The sequence below is a fragment of the Anas platyrhynchos genome, chromosome 15 (genome assembly GCF_047663525.1).
Source record: "Anas platyrhynchos isolate ZD024472 breed Pekin duck chromosome 15, IASCAAS_PekinDuck_T2T, whole genome shotgun sequence".
Lineage (NCBI taxonomy): Eukaryota > Metazoa > Chordata > Aves > Anseriformes > Anatidae > Anas > Anas platyrhynchos.
The window spans coordinates 19,073,772-19,088,146 of NC_092601.1; the positions used below are offsets into that span (position 1 = coordinate 19,073,772).

The 14,375-nt window shown below is 54.1% G+C and overlaps 1 protein-coding gene across 2 annotated transcripts in view; it reads left to right on the forward strand.

Moving 5' to 3' along the window:
* The first annotated feature begins 6,126 nt into the window (after positions 1–6,126).
* PRKCB (protein kinase C beta) overlaps positions 6,127–14,375 on the forward strand; it is a 115,509-nt gene continuing 107,260 nt past the window's right edge. The window contains exons 1-2 of one of the 2 annotated variants that reach the window (XM_038186961.2): positions 6,127–6,453; positions 6,773–6,804. In XM_038186961.2, coding sequence (XP_038042889.1) covers positions 6,284–6,453; positions 6,773–6,804 — 202 coding nt within the window. In that variant the 5' untranslated portion in view covers positions 6,127–6,283. The remainder of the gene's footprint in view (positions 6,454–6,772; positions 6,805–14,375) is intronic. The other variant, XM_038186960.2, reaches the window with a different exon arrangement.

Sequence of the window (14,375 nt, forward strand, 5' to 3'; positions counted from 1 at the left end):
GGGAAATGACCAGAGCAGCTGGAAAAACCCAGAGACCCCAGACCAGAGCTGCTCGAGGGAGACAGAGCTGAGTAGCAGAGCAAAGCTTTAGCGGGTTAAGCCAAGGCTGACTGGTGTTCACTTGGAGTGAACAAGCAGGGAAGAGCCGCCTCATTTTTCATGAAGTATCTGTGAGAAGGGATTTACATGCTCAGGGCATGCCAGCAGCAGCGCCAGGATAAGCTGGGGGTGGACAAAGGCCAAGGCCATGACAGGGACATCTCTGAGGGTTTCCATCTCCCTGGATTTAAGGCATCCAGGTGATGACATTCCTGAAGAAACGAGCTTTGGAGCATCCCCAGGCTGGCATCCTGAACCCACAGCAGGGTGCCGTGGGATGCTGCAGGTCCGAGGATTTGCTGGGTTCCTGCAGGACCTGGCTGGGGTCAACCAGCAGGAGGTGGCTGTAAGTGGAAAAGCGAAGGGCTCGGCTCTGAGGAAAACCCTCCCGGAGGCAAAGCTTAATGAAGAAGTCATTGTGTGTTGGGATCAGACCTGCCGCCTGTAACCGAGCCTCATTGTTATTTAAATTACGCTCCTGGCAGGGCTGGGTGAATAACTTCATGATCAGACAGTTTTTCTGAGCAATGAGATGAACCACGCATATAAAGCCTGCCATCCTTTACGAGGAGGAGGGCTGGAGAGAAACCTGGTTCCCCGGGGAATGGCAGCTGGAGCAGAATTGGTGTGCATCCAAACAGCCTCAGATGAAGCCACCCCGAGGGACGAGAGCTCTGTGGGGTGTGGAGGCTGCTGCTGTGTGCCCTGGGCTCTGAGCTGCCCCTCCTGCAGTGCTGGGCTTGGGCTAAGGGCAGGATGTGTCCCGGGGAAGGGTGAGGGGACCCTGAGCGTGGCCAGGGCTGTGCCAGGTACCCCGGCTGCACTGCTGCTGGCATGGGGAGGTCGCCCTGCACAGGCACAGTGCTTACCCCTCAATGTTGCTGCTGTGATGTTTGGGCTGCACTTTTGAAGTCCAGCAGAACGTTTTCAGAGCTGTCCCTATGTCTCCAGTGCTTTGTTACCCAGAGCCCGGAGCTCCCCTTTGCACGCAGGTAAAATGCGTGGCAGGCACGGTGCTGCTCTGGCTGCCCTCACCACACAAAGCTCAGCCAGGTGCTCACCTGGCTCACAACACAGCAGAAAATCCCCACTGGCCCAGATCGATAGCAAGAAGTAATGCCTGCTTCCTATCAAGTCAGAGGACATGAAACCCTCTTATTGATCAAATGGTTTCGGAAACGAGCAGCAAAACACGGAGGATTTTACCACTAGCTTTGTTTAGCCAACTGTGCAGGCAGAAGGTTTGACGTGGGCCACTTTTGGGTACATGAAACAGAATTAATGTTGTCCCTGAGAACCCAGCAGACAGGAATATGAAATATTTAAATTGCCTAACCATGTTTGTGATGTGCTGAACCACGCAAGCACCCGACGGGTGGCTGCGCTTGCCATGCGTGGAGGTCTGGAGCACTCGGCTTCTGCAGCTTTCTGTCGGGTTTGGTGCGTGTGCCCCTTGTCTGAGTGGGAGACCAAGTGAAAGACATGGGTTTGCAGGGTTTTCTTATCTCATTTATTCATCTGCAGTGTGCTCTGTCTTGAGCAGTGATGGAAAAAAACATGGGCCTGTAAACCAGTGCTGCACATCTGCACATTGAGCCAGAGAGCAGCTTGCTGCCCCGGCTGCTGCTCCTGGCAGCTCCGTGCTGGGACCTGTGTCCCCAGGCTTCCCTGTGCCAATGAGCCCTAGCAGAGCAGCATGAGGTGGTTGGGAGAGCCTGGAAACCAGGCACAAGCTTTGCTTCTGCTGAAAATATTCTGTGATGTGATGGGAAGATGCTGTCCTGCCCGCTCTGCCCTGCGTGGGTGGGTTTGGGGTGGACTGGGCCCTGTTTATGAACATTTTTTATTGCAGCCCCTTCCCTCTGCCCATGCATTCCTGCCTGGACAGGCTGTGCAGAGGTTGGCATATGCCAGCTCGCTGCCAGCTGAATAATCTGAACAACCCGTGCTCTGCTCCGTTCTCTGGGGACTGCTAGGGTTAATATTTCCTTGCTCTCTTTGCAACGGGCTTCCTCATCCCTGCCCAGGATTCTGCCTCTGCTCCATGCATTTGAAATCCTCCCTGTGTGAGTGGAGCTGCAGTGTCCCCCAGCAGCCCCTCACCTGCAGCCCTGCCTGGTCCGCTCCTGCACCTCCACGTGCACGCAGACCAGGAGGGGACAGCAATTCGGCGTCTGCCACGCCAAATCTTAACAAGGCCGCTAAAAATGTGAGCGGGAAGTAAATGAGAAGTGATTGCTTTTCAGGTCTGAATTTGGAGCAGCGGCTGCTCGCGCCCGGCTGTGCCTCTGCGGCTCTCCCGTCGCCGGCGATGGGCTGAGGGTTTATGTAACGCTCCCGCGCTAACATTTGGGCTGCTTTGTTTGCACAGAGGCTGGCTGAGGATGCTCTCGCCACGGTGGGTGTGTAAGTAGGTCTCTCCTCACTTGAATGCAGCTTCTCTCTCCCCCCCGTATCCTCTCTGCACGGAAGATGTGAAACATGCAAAAACTGTGAAAGCAGAAAGGGAAACCCCAGAGCAGCTGACATAGCCCTGGGCGCCAGGGGAGCCCCCCATTCTCCCCCATCACGCCTGGGGGAGACCAGGAATCCTCAGGGGGTGCCCGGTGGGGGCAGCACTGCCGGGGGATGCTCCAGGTGCAGGGAGCTCCATGGATGCTCCATGGGGGAGGAGGGAGCCTGCACTTTGTTGGCACAGGCAGTTTTTGGTGACTCCTGAGGGTCACCCGGCCTCCAGGGCCCCGTCCCCACATTGCCCTTCCTGGCACGCTGTGGGGTGAGGCAGCCTCTGCAACAGGCGGAGTGCTGCTGAGACACCTTTATATTTAATTAGAGCTTGACTCTTCCTCCACCTGTTTCCTGTGGAGGATTTAGGCCCCTGTGAAACACACATGGAAAAAAAAGAGAAAATCTGTTTTCAAGCTTCTTTGAATTCTTTAGGAAAAGCCAACCTGGGCACGAAGGGAACAGCATCCCTACAGCAGCACAGGCTGTATGGAGGCAGCAGCACACCTGCCGGGACCTTGTCTGCCTCCCGTGAGAGCCACAGCTCTACAACGTAGCTCCTGTTCATGCCAGGAGTGTGCCAGGCTCCCAAGTGTGTGTGGAGGAGGATCCCTAGGAAATAGGGAGAAATTGTTTCTCCCCATCTCTCCCTCTCTCTTACAGTATCTTTTGGGGATGCTGCCTCTCTGCTGGACCTGTGGTGCTGGATCTGCCCGGGCACAGTGCTGCAGTGGGTGTCTGATCTGAACCCCGTGGCTCTGGCTTTCCTTCGGGAGGACTCGCAGTACTGCCTCCTGCAGCCGTGGTCCCGCAGCCTGGTGCCAGTCCCTCCCGATCCCACATTCCCCGCAGCGAGCGTCAGCCCTGCGGCGTGCTCAGCTCTTCCCCTTCCACCAAGCAGATCCCCGGCTGCCTGTGGGAGGATGAGGGCCCTTCCTCAGGATATGAATCACGTCTCTATGGAGCTGCTCCTGCACCCGTCGTCTCCGTGTCTCCCGCGCCGTGGGGCTGCTCTCCCCCCGGTGAGCACAGCGAGGCCGCAGGGAGTGAGGAGCGAATCTCTGTGCTCCCTGGCACTGCTCCGCTGCTGCAGGCAGGGACAGGAGAGGAGAGCCTGCTACCTGATTTGTCCTAGTGCTCTTAAATGTATGTTTTTTGTTTGTTTGTTTTTTTAATAGACATTATTGTAAAAGAGTGAGTGCCACGCTCACCTTTGTGCAGTGAGCGAGATCCTTCCAGGGGAGGAGTGAGCTACAGGGGCAGTGTGCCTGAAGCACTTTTGTCATCAGTGCCCTGCTCTGCCTGCCTGGCAGGAGCCAACAGCGAGGGAAGCGTGGTAGAGAATCTGCAGTTTTACAGAAACAGGAATGAACTGTGCTGATTTCCCCTCTGCTCCATGCGCTGCACTCCCTTGAGAGTGCTGGTTTGGAGTTGTTTGTGCGTTCGTCCTCTCATTGCACCTGTGGGGACTTTACTTGCATTAATAAGTACAATAATTTCCTCAGAGGAAAGAGCTGCGTGGATGTTCAGCCTGACATTTCAGAGTGCTGAGGGGATATGGATACCCAGCTCCCATGAAAATCAGCACGGCCTTGAAAATCCTACCTTTAATATAATGTGATTCTCAGTGTGTTAAATAATGGAAATGGTAAAGTAAGGAAAAAAAAAAAAGGGAATAAAAAACTCATGAAAGCAGGAACTGTACCTGGCTTTTGTACTTCTTGGCCCAGCAGAGGGAAGGAAGCTTGCACATGAATACTAACATGAATATCAGTGCTTATATGGGGAAATTAAAGACATCTTCTCAGTGGTTTGTGCTGCTGCTGGGTTTCATATGCAACAGCTATGCGGGCTGTGTTTGGAAATGGGTACATGCATTAAAAGAACAACAAAGAAGGAATAGGAGGAACAGGCAAAGCACAGCTAAAACGAGAAGAATTCAGCCTAGTATGGCTACATGCTAAGTGCAGCATGCACTTAGGATAATATACCAGTTTCCTTCGCAAAAGTACACAGGAAAGGAATCAAAATGACCTGTTATTATTTTCCTTATTACTCCCATTCCTTTGCATGCGTAAAGAGTTATTTCTGTTGCAAAATTTCTATGTGCAAGCTGGCAGTGAATAGGGCCTCACCCCCAAGGCAGGAGGCGCCCCGCAGCGCAGGCTGGCAGCACGACCTGCAGCAGAAAGCACCACCTTGGGCCAGCGCTTTCTCTCCCCCGCCGCGGGAGCCCTGGGAAGGTTCCCCTTCATTTCCTCACGACAAAATCGCAGCATGAGGAGGGATGCCTGCAATTTATTTCTCCTTCTTAGCACTAAAATCACATGGTGCTGGGTGTTAGTAACAAGCCTGTCTGTTTATGGAAAGACAACATCAGCAGGACAGGTCAGCTATGTTTTATTATTATAATGAACCCTTTAAAACAGCGGCATAATAACAGCTCTGGGACTATTTCTGGTAAGCCTCCCGTGCGTTTTAATTCCATGGAGCTCGAGGGGCTTTCTTCAGAGAAGGAGCCCGTGGGATGGGGGGTTGGATCGTGGCAGAGTGGGGATGGTCTCAGTCCATGGATGGAAAATGATCACACGGTTGCAGAGCCAGAATTAAATCCTGCAAATGAGAATTTTGACATGTTTGTTGTTCACAGAAATATTTTCATTCATATGCTTTAACTAAAGTTTCCTTCCATTTTGATTTAAATTTTCCCTTCCTCAGCTCCCAAACCAGGTGCGGTGCAGCACTGGGCTGGCACCAGCAGACCTGGATGCACCAGTGACCCTCCGGGGAGGGGGCTGATGGAGCTGACTTCCAGTGTCCATGGACACAGGCAGGTAGCGAGATGGATGGCAAAGGCAGCTGGAAAACTCCTCCATGCGGGTTAACCGAGGTGTCTGCAGTGAGCTGGGTACAAGCAGGTTGTTGTTGGATCTAAGTTCAGAAATCCCCCCGGAGAGGCGGGATTTGTATCCCCCATGCCTGTACGTGCCCAGCACAGCAGCCACCCTGCCCAGGCTGCTGCTCCCCCGGCTCATGCGGTGCAGAAAGTGGGGGCAGCCCGAGGTGATTCTGGCCTTAACACTGCACAGCAGCGGAGTTTGGGAGAGCAGCATCCTTGTCACTGCCGGTCCTGCAGCAGGCACCCTCCAGGCGGTGTCGGTGCCTCCTGCGGCCGGGATTTCCCCGCGGCTGCTCCTGGAAGCACCGCACACCGCACACCCCACGCCCGGCCCCTGCCCGCGCCCCCCGCCCGCAGCGATGCCGAGCGGGGCTGGGGGCGCGGCGCCCCGGGATGCAGGTGCGGTATGCAAATGAGGCCGTGGGCGGAGCCCCTACAGGCCACGCCCCCTGCGCCCTCGGCGCGGCGCGATGCAAATCAGTATGCAAATCAGGGGGGCGGGGCTCCAGCCGCGCGGCGCCCGCGGAGGGCGGGGCCTGCCCCGCAGAGGAGGGGCGCTGTATGCAGATGAGGGGGGCGTGGCTTCGGCGTTATGTAGATGAGGGGGCGGGGCCGCGCCGGGCGTGTGTCGGCGCCTGCCGCCAGCTGCAGCCAGCGGTGCCGAGCGGCGCCAGCCCCGGCCCCAGCTGCAGCGCCCGGGCCGGGCCGGACCCGGCCGAGCCGAGCGCGGCCTCCCGCAGCCCCCAGCCCACCGCCCGCAGCCCCCAGCCCGCTCCCAGCATGGCCGAGCCGCCGGCGGCGCCGGGCCCCGAGGGTGAGGAGGGCCCGGTGCGCTTCGCCCGTAAAGGTGCCCTGCGGCAGAAGAACGTGCACGAGGTGAAGAACCACAAGTTCACGGCGCGCTTCTTCAAGCAGCCCACCTTCTGCAGCCACTGCACCGACTTCATCTGGTGAGCGCCCGCACCGCGCCCCCCTCCCCGCCTGCATCCCCTTATCCCCCTCCTGGTACCCTCCGACCGCCCCGGGCCGCTCCCGCCCCCCCCCGGTGCGCCCCCTCCTCAGCCGGGACCGGGGCGCCCCCCTCGCAGCCCCCCGGACCCCGCTCGCGCCCCGTCCCGGTGCCGCTCCCTTCGGCCAGCCCCGGGCACCCCCTGCCGGCGCCGCTCCCCCCTCCCCGTCCTCCCAGGGGTCCCCTCGGCCCGGCCGCCCGGGGGGTGGTCGCGGTGCGGGGCCGGTGCCGGGGGTGCTCACCCGCCTCTCTCCCCGCAGGGGCTTCGGGAAGCAGGGCTTCCAGTGTCAAGGTGAGTGTCGCGCACCGGCGGGGACGCGGGGCAGGGGCCGGGGCATCGCTGCGGGGGCTGCCGGGGGGGCTGCCGGGCAGGGCCGTGCGGGCAGCGCCGTGCCCGGGGCGCGGAAGCAGCTTCGTCATTTTCTTACCCCCCCGAGCGAGCGCTCGGTGCTCTAAAGCCGCTCGCCGGTCAGGTTTCGTTACCGGAGACGGGTGCCCAAGGCTTCAGAGGAGTCCCCCCAAAAAAAAGGCAGAGGGAAGTTTGTTTTTAACGCACTTAACATGAAAATGTGTTATAGTAGCAAGCGGGCTGTGTGCCGGCTTGGTGGCAGCCCGCTGCCGTAGCTATGCAGTCGGGAAGAACTTGAATGGCTTGGTTGTGTTGCTGGGGAAAAAAATGAGGCTTTATAACGATATATGTTGCAATGGCTTCTAGGTTAGTACAACCGGAGATCTTTGTTCTGACGGTGCTGGTATTCTGGAAGGGCTCTTTAGGGGTTTATGATGAGCCCTCATGAAATTAATATGAATTAACTTGGTTTTATTGGTTTTGTTGCTTGGTGCTCTAGGTAGCCTGGCTGGGGGGATCATGCATGCTCACAGACAGCCTAGTGAATCCTGGCTGTGATGGTGCCGGTCACACCTGTGTGAGGTTAAAGTCAGGGCTTGTGATTAAATCAGGGTTGATGCTTGCAGTTGCTGGCACTGAGATCTTGCTTTAGTGAATATTTACAGCAAAGCTTTATTTTGCCGGGTGGCTGAATCCCAAGATAAGGTATTTTGCATGAGAATATAACCACCGTACAACTCAAGCTGTTGTGGCACTGTCTTGGCATATTTTGCTTGTATCTGGACCAGAAAACAGCCCCCCTGATGATGATGTGGCACAGGATCGAAACTCAAGGTGTGAGGTGCCACAGGGGATCCAAGCCTCAGATGCTAACTCTGTACTGCACCTGGGAGCTGGGGTGGCTGCAGGTGGGAAGGTTTTGACTTGGGTGCTCTGGGGAGCATCTTTGCAGGTGATCTTACAAGCTCTAGGCCAAGCTTAATGGTGCTGCTGCTTATCCATAGCACCTGCTGCTTGCCTTAAGGGTGTAACCCTAAAGTACCAACTGTCTCCCTGCCACCTGTCTCAAGCCCCCTCCAAATGCCTGGGCTGGTGCTGACAAGCAGAGGAAATCAGGTGTGGAGGCTTAAGCATATCCTGGTGGTGATTTTCATGGTCATGCTTTCCCCTGGCACCTGAGGTTTCATACATGGGCAGCTGTGTTACTCACAGGAGTTTAGTGGAGCTTGTATCTCTTTGTGGGGCTTCTGAGGCTTACCCAGCCATTAATTCTCTGACTCTCCTTGTGGTGCATACAGCATCACGGCAGGCGTATTGGTACAAGCACAGCATCTCTGAAATTTGAAGTTCCCTAGAGAAGGCTGGGGGGGTCACCTACCGGTGGGGCAGTTTTTCTTTCTTCCTCTGTAATTTCTAGTGCTTTGCTCGGTTCTGCCTGTAGTATTCAATATCAGATAATTTGAGCCTTTTCAAGTCTCTCTTCCAGCCATTGAGAACTATTGTCCGAACCTGTAATTGTGCACTTGCTCCAAGGTTTAACCTTAAATGTTTTAACTAATATTAAATCAGTCTCCAGTGTGAGGTCGGTAAATGGGACCCATAACGGTAGTCTCAGATGTGCTAATGCACAGCAATTGGCCAGCAATTGACCCTGCCCCCCAGATATTAAACAGAGCAATCCTCCCTGTGGTTTCTTGAAGCAGGAGGCTTTACAAGCTGCAGTAACACCAGTAGGATTCCCATTAGCGTGCTGTGCTCAATGACATTTCCAAAGGTGTGTGACTGGTCTGTAACGTATCTTTCTGCCTTAAGAAACCATTTTCCGGGTTATTCTGGTATTACAGACATGAAAACCACATTTCTCTATTGCAGTAAATTTTGCAGACTGTGGTATGTAAAACAGACCCATATTTTATTTTTTTATTTCAAACACCTTCAAAAAAATCAATGCTCTCCCGACTTCCACGTCTGCCCCCTCTGTGGGGTTCTGAGATCCTGTGGCACAAGTGCTGTGATCAGTGCAAGCTGTAGCTCAGCCCGTGGGTGTGATCCTCATTAGAGTGAAAGCATCTTGCAGCTGGTGCCCTGTGATGGAGGCACGCGGTGTCCCTGTGTACAGCGCTCACAGGTCGGGAAGGCGAGCTCGAGCCCCGTGCTGCTGCCACGCACCATCTGCATGGGCACTGCGGCTGCTCCAGGGGGGAGATGGCTGCTTGCTGTAGTGGGGTGCCAGGCCCAGCATGGGGTCTCACTCCATCCCCCGAAGTCACCAGGCTGCTCACCAGGGATCCGTTGTGGCAGCTGTTCGGGCTGTGCGTGACTCCCCCTTCAGTGGGCTGCTGGGGCTGTGCCCCGTCGGTGTCCTGCAGCTGCTGCTGAATTTGGTAAATGAATCAAATCTGCACGGAAGGAAGACCTCAGGACCAGCTTTTACTCAGGGGTTCCCCTCCTTCAGCTGCATGAGGCTTACCATAAGCTTTGATTGTAGGTTTTTAGCTCTTATAGAATACAGCTTCGATTCCACTTGGACAACTTCCCCAACTATTTTATCCTATTGCTCAGTGACGATGGCTGGAAATGTAGCTAGAGCACATGGCTGTCTTGTTTCTGAGCTGTTTCCTATTGCCATGCTTGCTTAAGTAGGTTTTCACCTGTGCCCTGATTTCTTTCTAGGGCATTTGCAATAATTAGATTGTTAATTAGCTCATTACTTGTGACTTTTGGCAGGAAGTTTGCAGAAACTGACTCTTTGTAGCTTGAAATACTAATGGATACCACAAATGCCACTTAATTGCTTGCTAATCTCCTTATCCTTGTGTGCAATCTCCTTCTTATCCTTGCATACATCTTAAAACTCCTGGGGCTAACGTCTTTCCTCAGCCCAGCAGCAGGTCTGTGTGCCGGCTGCCCGGAGCTGTGGGGCTGCTCCCCGCGGTCAGGGCTCGGTGCCAGGGCACTGGCAGTGCTGGCAGGCACGGGGCTCGGTGCTGTGCTGTGGATGTACCCAGGGCTGCCAGTAACAGCCTCTTTTTAGGGGAAAGCTCAGTGCGCTGGCCTCGTGTCAGCGGGAGATGCAGATGGGGCTTCTAGCGATGCCGTAACGATCTGCCAGAGCTGCAAGGTACGCGGGCTTTTGTGTGACCTCGGAAATGAGAAAGAGAAAAGGGTGCGTGTGTTCTCCCCTCCACCTCCTCCTTCCTGGATTTTGAAATCCATCTGTCCGATACCATTACCAGGAAATGTATGAAGAGGGCAGAGAAGCGTCTTATCTGCAAGCTGTCTGGGTGAAAGAACGGTGTGTGGTTAAGTTACCACTGATGGCTTTGCTGTCCCCTTTCCTTTGGCATCCTCAAAACCCTTCTGAAGTTAGGGGAACAGGAACTCACTTGAAAGCTGTAGAAAATGCTGTTCTTGGTCTTGTTCTCAGAATGTGCTGATTTAGTGAACTGCCAGCTTTCTCTTCATCTTTTTTGCTTATGTTCCCTATTTGCCATCCTTGGGGTGTATTTCTCTGTTGTCCAAACAGCTCTTGGTCTCTCTGTGGTTCAGGGTGCTGGCTGCGTTGGAGGCACTGTGAGGAGGGCACCTGCCCTGATAACTGCATTTGTTCAACCTGCAGTCACTGTCACAGCTGTTGGGCTGTGCTTTCACCTTGGGAACTTGGGAAGAAGTGCTCGTGTAGAGGTGAAGAGCCATGTAATGTGATTCTCACTTACAAGCAAAAAATAACCTGCATCTGTTACTGCTTTCACGTGTACAGAGTAAGTAGAAAAGATCTTGGAAAGAAGAATCTTGATTCCTTAAGAGGAGATGGGAGGAAAAAAAAAAAGGCAGCATCATTTGGTAATGGATGCTTGGATCTCATGCAGAAACTTTTCTGGGTAAAATGTTTACTTCTTATCCCTAGCTACGGCTCAGTAAGCAAGGATACTCTTCAAATTTGTTCTCTTTCCAAACTTCATGCCAAATATACTTCCACATTTTCTTCTCCCTGTCCTCCGAAGCTAGTGCTCTCATTTGCCTTACGTTTTCAATTCAACACTTGATGCAAAAACAAAGTAGCTGGAGAATGTCAGCACTTACCTCTCAAACGAGTATTTCTCTCTTGCTATCTGCCTTCAAAACCCACCCTTCCTTCCCCCACCTCTGCGCTGCCCTCCAGACGGAAGTGAAACCCATCAGCTCGAGCCTCTTGAGCTGCAGCTCGTGGTGGTGGTTGTCGCCATTAACTCCATGCAGGCATTCAGCGTGCACGTTTATTGACTGTATTAAGCAAGTGAGAAACAAAAGCAAAACAAACTCCAATCATTCAGAGTTGCCTCAAAACCAGTAATTTCGTGTCAACATATTATGCACAGTGGAGAAATGTTAGTGTTCAAATAGACTAATTAAAAATGTTACTGCAATTACTTTTGCAACACAAATGATGCTAATTATATAATGCTGCAGAAATTGGAAACATAATTTTGGAGGATTTTTGTGTGCCTTGCAGTGGTAATACAATCCTCAGTGCTGTAGCAGTGAAGCCTCTGGGCACAGGGAGCCCCGCTCTTGGGCTGCTGGGGCAGTGCATTGGAGCAGGTAGAAATAGAAAGGGGAAGTCGGTCTGGTCCCCTGCTCGCTGTGCCAGATGGTCTGTGGTTCTGCAGAATTGTGAATAAAAACAGAGCTGACAGGGAAAATGGGAAGATGTGCCCCTGGACATTTTGGCTGAATGGTCAGGTCTCCCTTAAAGATGAGCGTTAAAGCCTGTGGCCTGATCTGGTTTCCCTAATCCTGCTCTTTTCTGAGCTAGGTGCTTGCAATTCTGAAGAGCACCTGAGGAAGGAGATGTTTTGGAAGGAAATCTGGATTTGCAGAAGCCTCTTGCAGTGCCGGGTCCGTGGCTATCAGGTTCAGCAGGGATCACTTGATATGTGAAGCCCTGTCAGTGTCTCCTTACAGTGCAGAAGGTTCGTTTTAGTTTCTCAGTGGAAGTGGTTTCTCTTTGCCCTCCCCCTGTGTAATTAGCATAGTAGATTTTTTTTCTTATCTCCTGAGATAACTGTCATCCTAAAATGATCGTCAAACTTTGATAACGAAGAGGTCTGTTTCCTTCCCAGGGTATCTGCCACTGACCAGTGTCAGAAACAGGCTGGGTGTGGGGGGGTCTCAGCTGGCTCCAGGCTGCTGTGGGTTTGTGGTGAGCTGCTCTGTCACTTGGGGCTCCAGCACAGAGGTTAAGCCGCCCTGGTACACGGAGCTCCATGATGATGATTCTCCAGCTATTGAGCCTTCCAGGGGAGTTTAATGCCTGGGCGGTCCCTAAGGAGACTTTTCAGCAGATGGTGCAGGCTTTTCCGTATATCTGCTAGCTCGTTTGTATGCGGTCCTAACAATCCCCTGGGCTCCTGGGGTGTGTGCAGGGCATCCCCACGCAGCAGTGAGGGTGCTCTGCCCTCCCTGGCTCCCTGCTCTGGGCTCTGCTGCTGGCCTGGGACACCCGGTGGGGTGTGCTGTGGGTCTGGCTCCTGCAGACTGACCTGGGGGTGGGAGGCACTGGGGCCACAAACTGGCAACATGGCCCATGTTTGATTTCTGGTGTGGGATGGGATGGGTTGGGTTGAATCTCCTTCCAAAGTTTGGTATGGATTCTGTTAATGCAGGGGTTTATCCAGATGCTCACACTAGAAGAGCTTCACGAGCCCTTCTGCTGTGTTACTGCTCTCCCAGCCAGGCAGCACGGCTCCTCAGCCCTCTGAATGCACTTGAGAAGACCGAAATCTAAGAAAGCTTGATACACTCATCAATGCTATCCAGTCCCCCTTTGGATTTATCAGCAAATAAGTCGTATGATCACCGTGACTAAGAAATTGTCTTCTAACTGTGCCCATTATTTAGTTCAGGGCAGAACTGCTTGGAACACGTAATTAAGAAGTGCACAAAAAGAAGGGAAATGTTAAAGTGCTGTCTCCTGTTCTGCCTCGAACGTGTGTGGTAATGAGGAGGGATGCTTGTAATGGTGGGTGGGATAGGATTTTGCCCAAGAGAAATGTTTGGGTGGGTTATTCCTGCAGAAACCAGCTGTGCAAAGGATTGGTGCTGTACATTAACACAGAGTCCAACTGTGGGTTGCCTTCTTATGCATGTGGTGCAAGGCTCCAAGATGAAGGACAACACAGAACAGCAGTGGAGGGTGTTTGCAATGTTGTGCCATTAATTCCTCTTAAACGACTTCATGAATCATTATTCCAGAAGTCCAGAAATTAGAGCCATTTAGAAAAGGTGAGTAACAAGCTCCCTGTAGGAGAGGAGCAACTGTGGGTTTTCTGGGCAGCGTGCTCCTTGTTTTCGTCAAGGCTTGCCACGTAAGGCAGATTGCTAAGAACAAACTTCCTGGAAAAGGCACAGAAACACAACTGTAAAGGCAGGGCTCCTTGCACACCAATCCTGGGCACAGCCTTGGGTCTGCTGTCTGACAGACATTGGCATGGCATCTGCAGTGGCCAGGCAGAGGAAGGAAGGAGGGAAACAAGAGCATGGACAGACCCTCCGAACTCTCCAAGCGAGGCAGGTGACTTGCTCATCCAGGAGCCCCCTGAGGCAAAGCAAACAAGAGGTGAGGTTACTGGTAGAGAGGTAAAATGGATGGGCAAATGCTGTAGTCCTCTGGAAAAAAATCTCCCTGAAGCGTTTCGGTTCCATCAGAGCTTACACTGAGGGCTGCTCCCTGGCACAGGACCGCTGCTGATGCGCCCAGCAAGGAGGAGCGCTGCTCACCAGGAGCGACCTGGCCCTGCTCAGTGCCAGCTGCCCCAGCCTGCCGGAGAAGCCAACTTTTCCACAAAAGCTGCAGGAGAGGTGGGAGAGGTAGGAGGAAAGCTCCAGCCGTGTGGTGCTCAGTAGCAGCCAAGTGCTTTGCATTAGGCAGGAGTGGTTCCTGCAAGTCGTAGCTCTGGCTGTGACTTCCCAGCTAGGCAGTGTTCCTGGCTGCCCAGCTGTTTGGTGAGCCTTGCACCGGTGCTGTGCAAGGGCAGAGGCAGCCCAGCACCAGGCAGGCTCTGCCAAATTTTGGGGGGGTGATTCCTGCAGGCATGGTGCTGTGCTGACCGCCCAGAGCTGCGCCGGGGGTGAGCTCCCTGTGTGGAGCTGAGCGCTCCTCCCATGTGTCTGCCTGTGCTCAGGGGCTGGGGCTTGCTCCAAGGAGCCGGAGGGATGCCCCTGTGCAAGCAGCTCCCCTGGTGAGGGGTCACTTATTTGGCTTCTCCATCTGATCCATCCCGGTGGCGGTCGCAGTGCTGCATGCAGTGATGCAGTGGGACAGCCACAAGCTGCAGCCCCAAAACAGCAGCTGCCGAGTGAGAGATGCTTCTGCAGGTTTGCAGCCTGCAGAGCCGAGGAGGAGGAGGGAGAGCAGAAGCCTTCCCTCTCCAGGAGCAGCCGGTGGTGGGCACGCAGCCCGGGGTGTGCGGGGGTCTGCATGGCGTGTGGCTGCTTGGTGTTAGCGCTGCCATGCCCTCCTCCGATCACCTCGA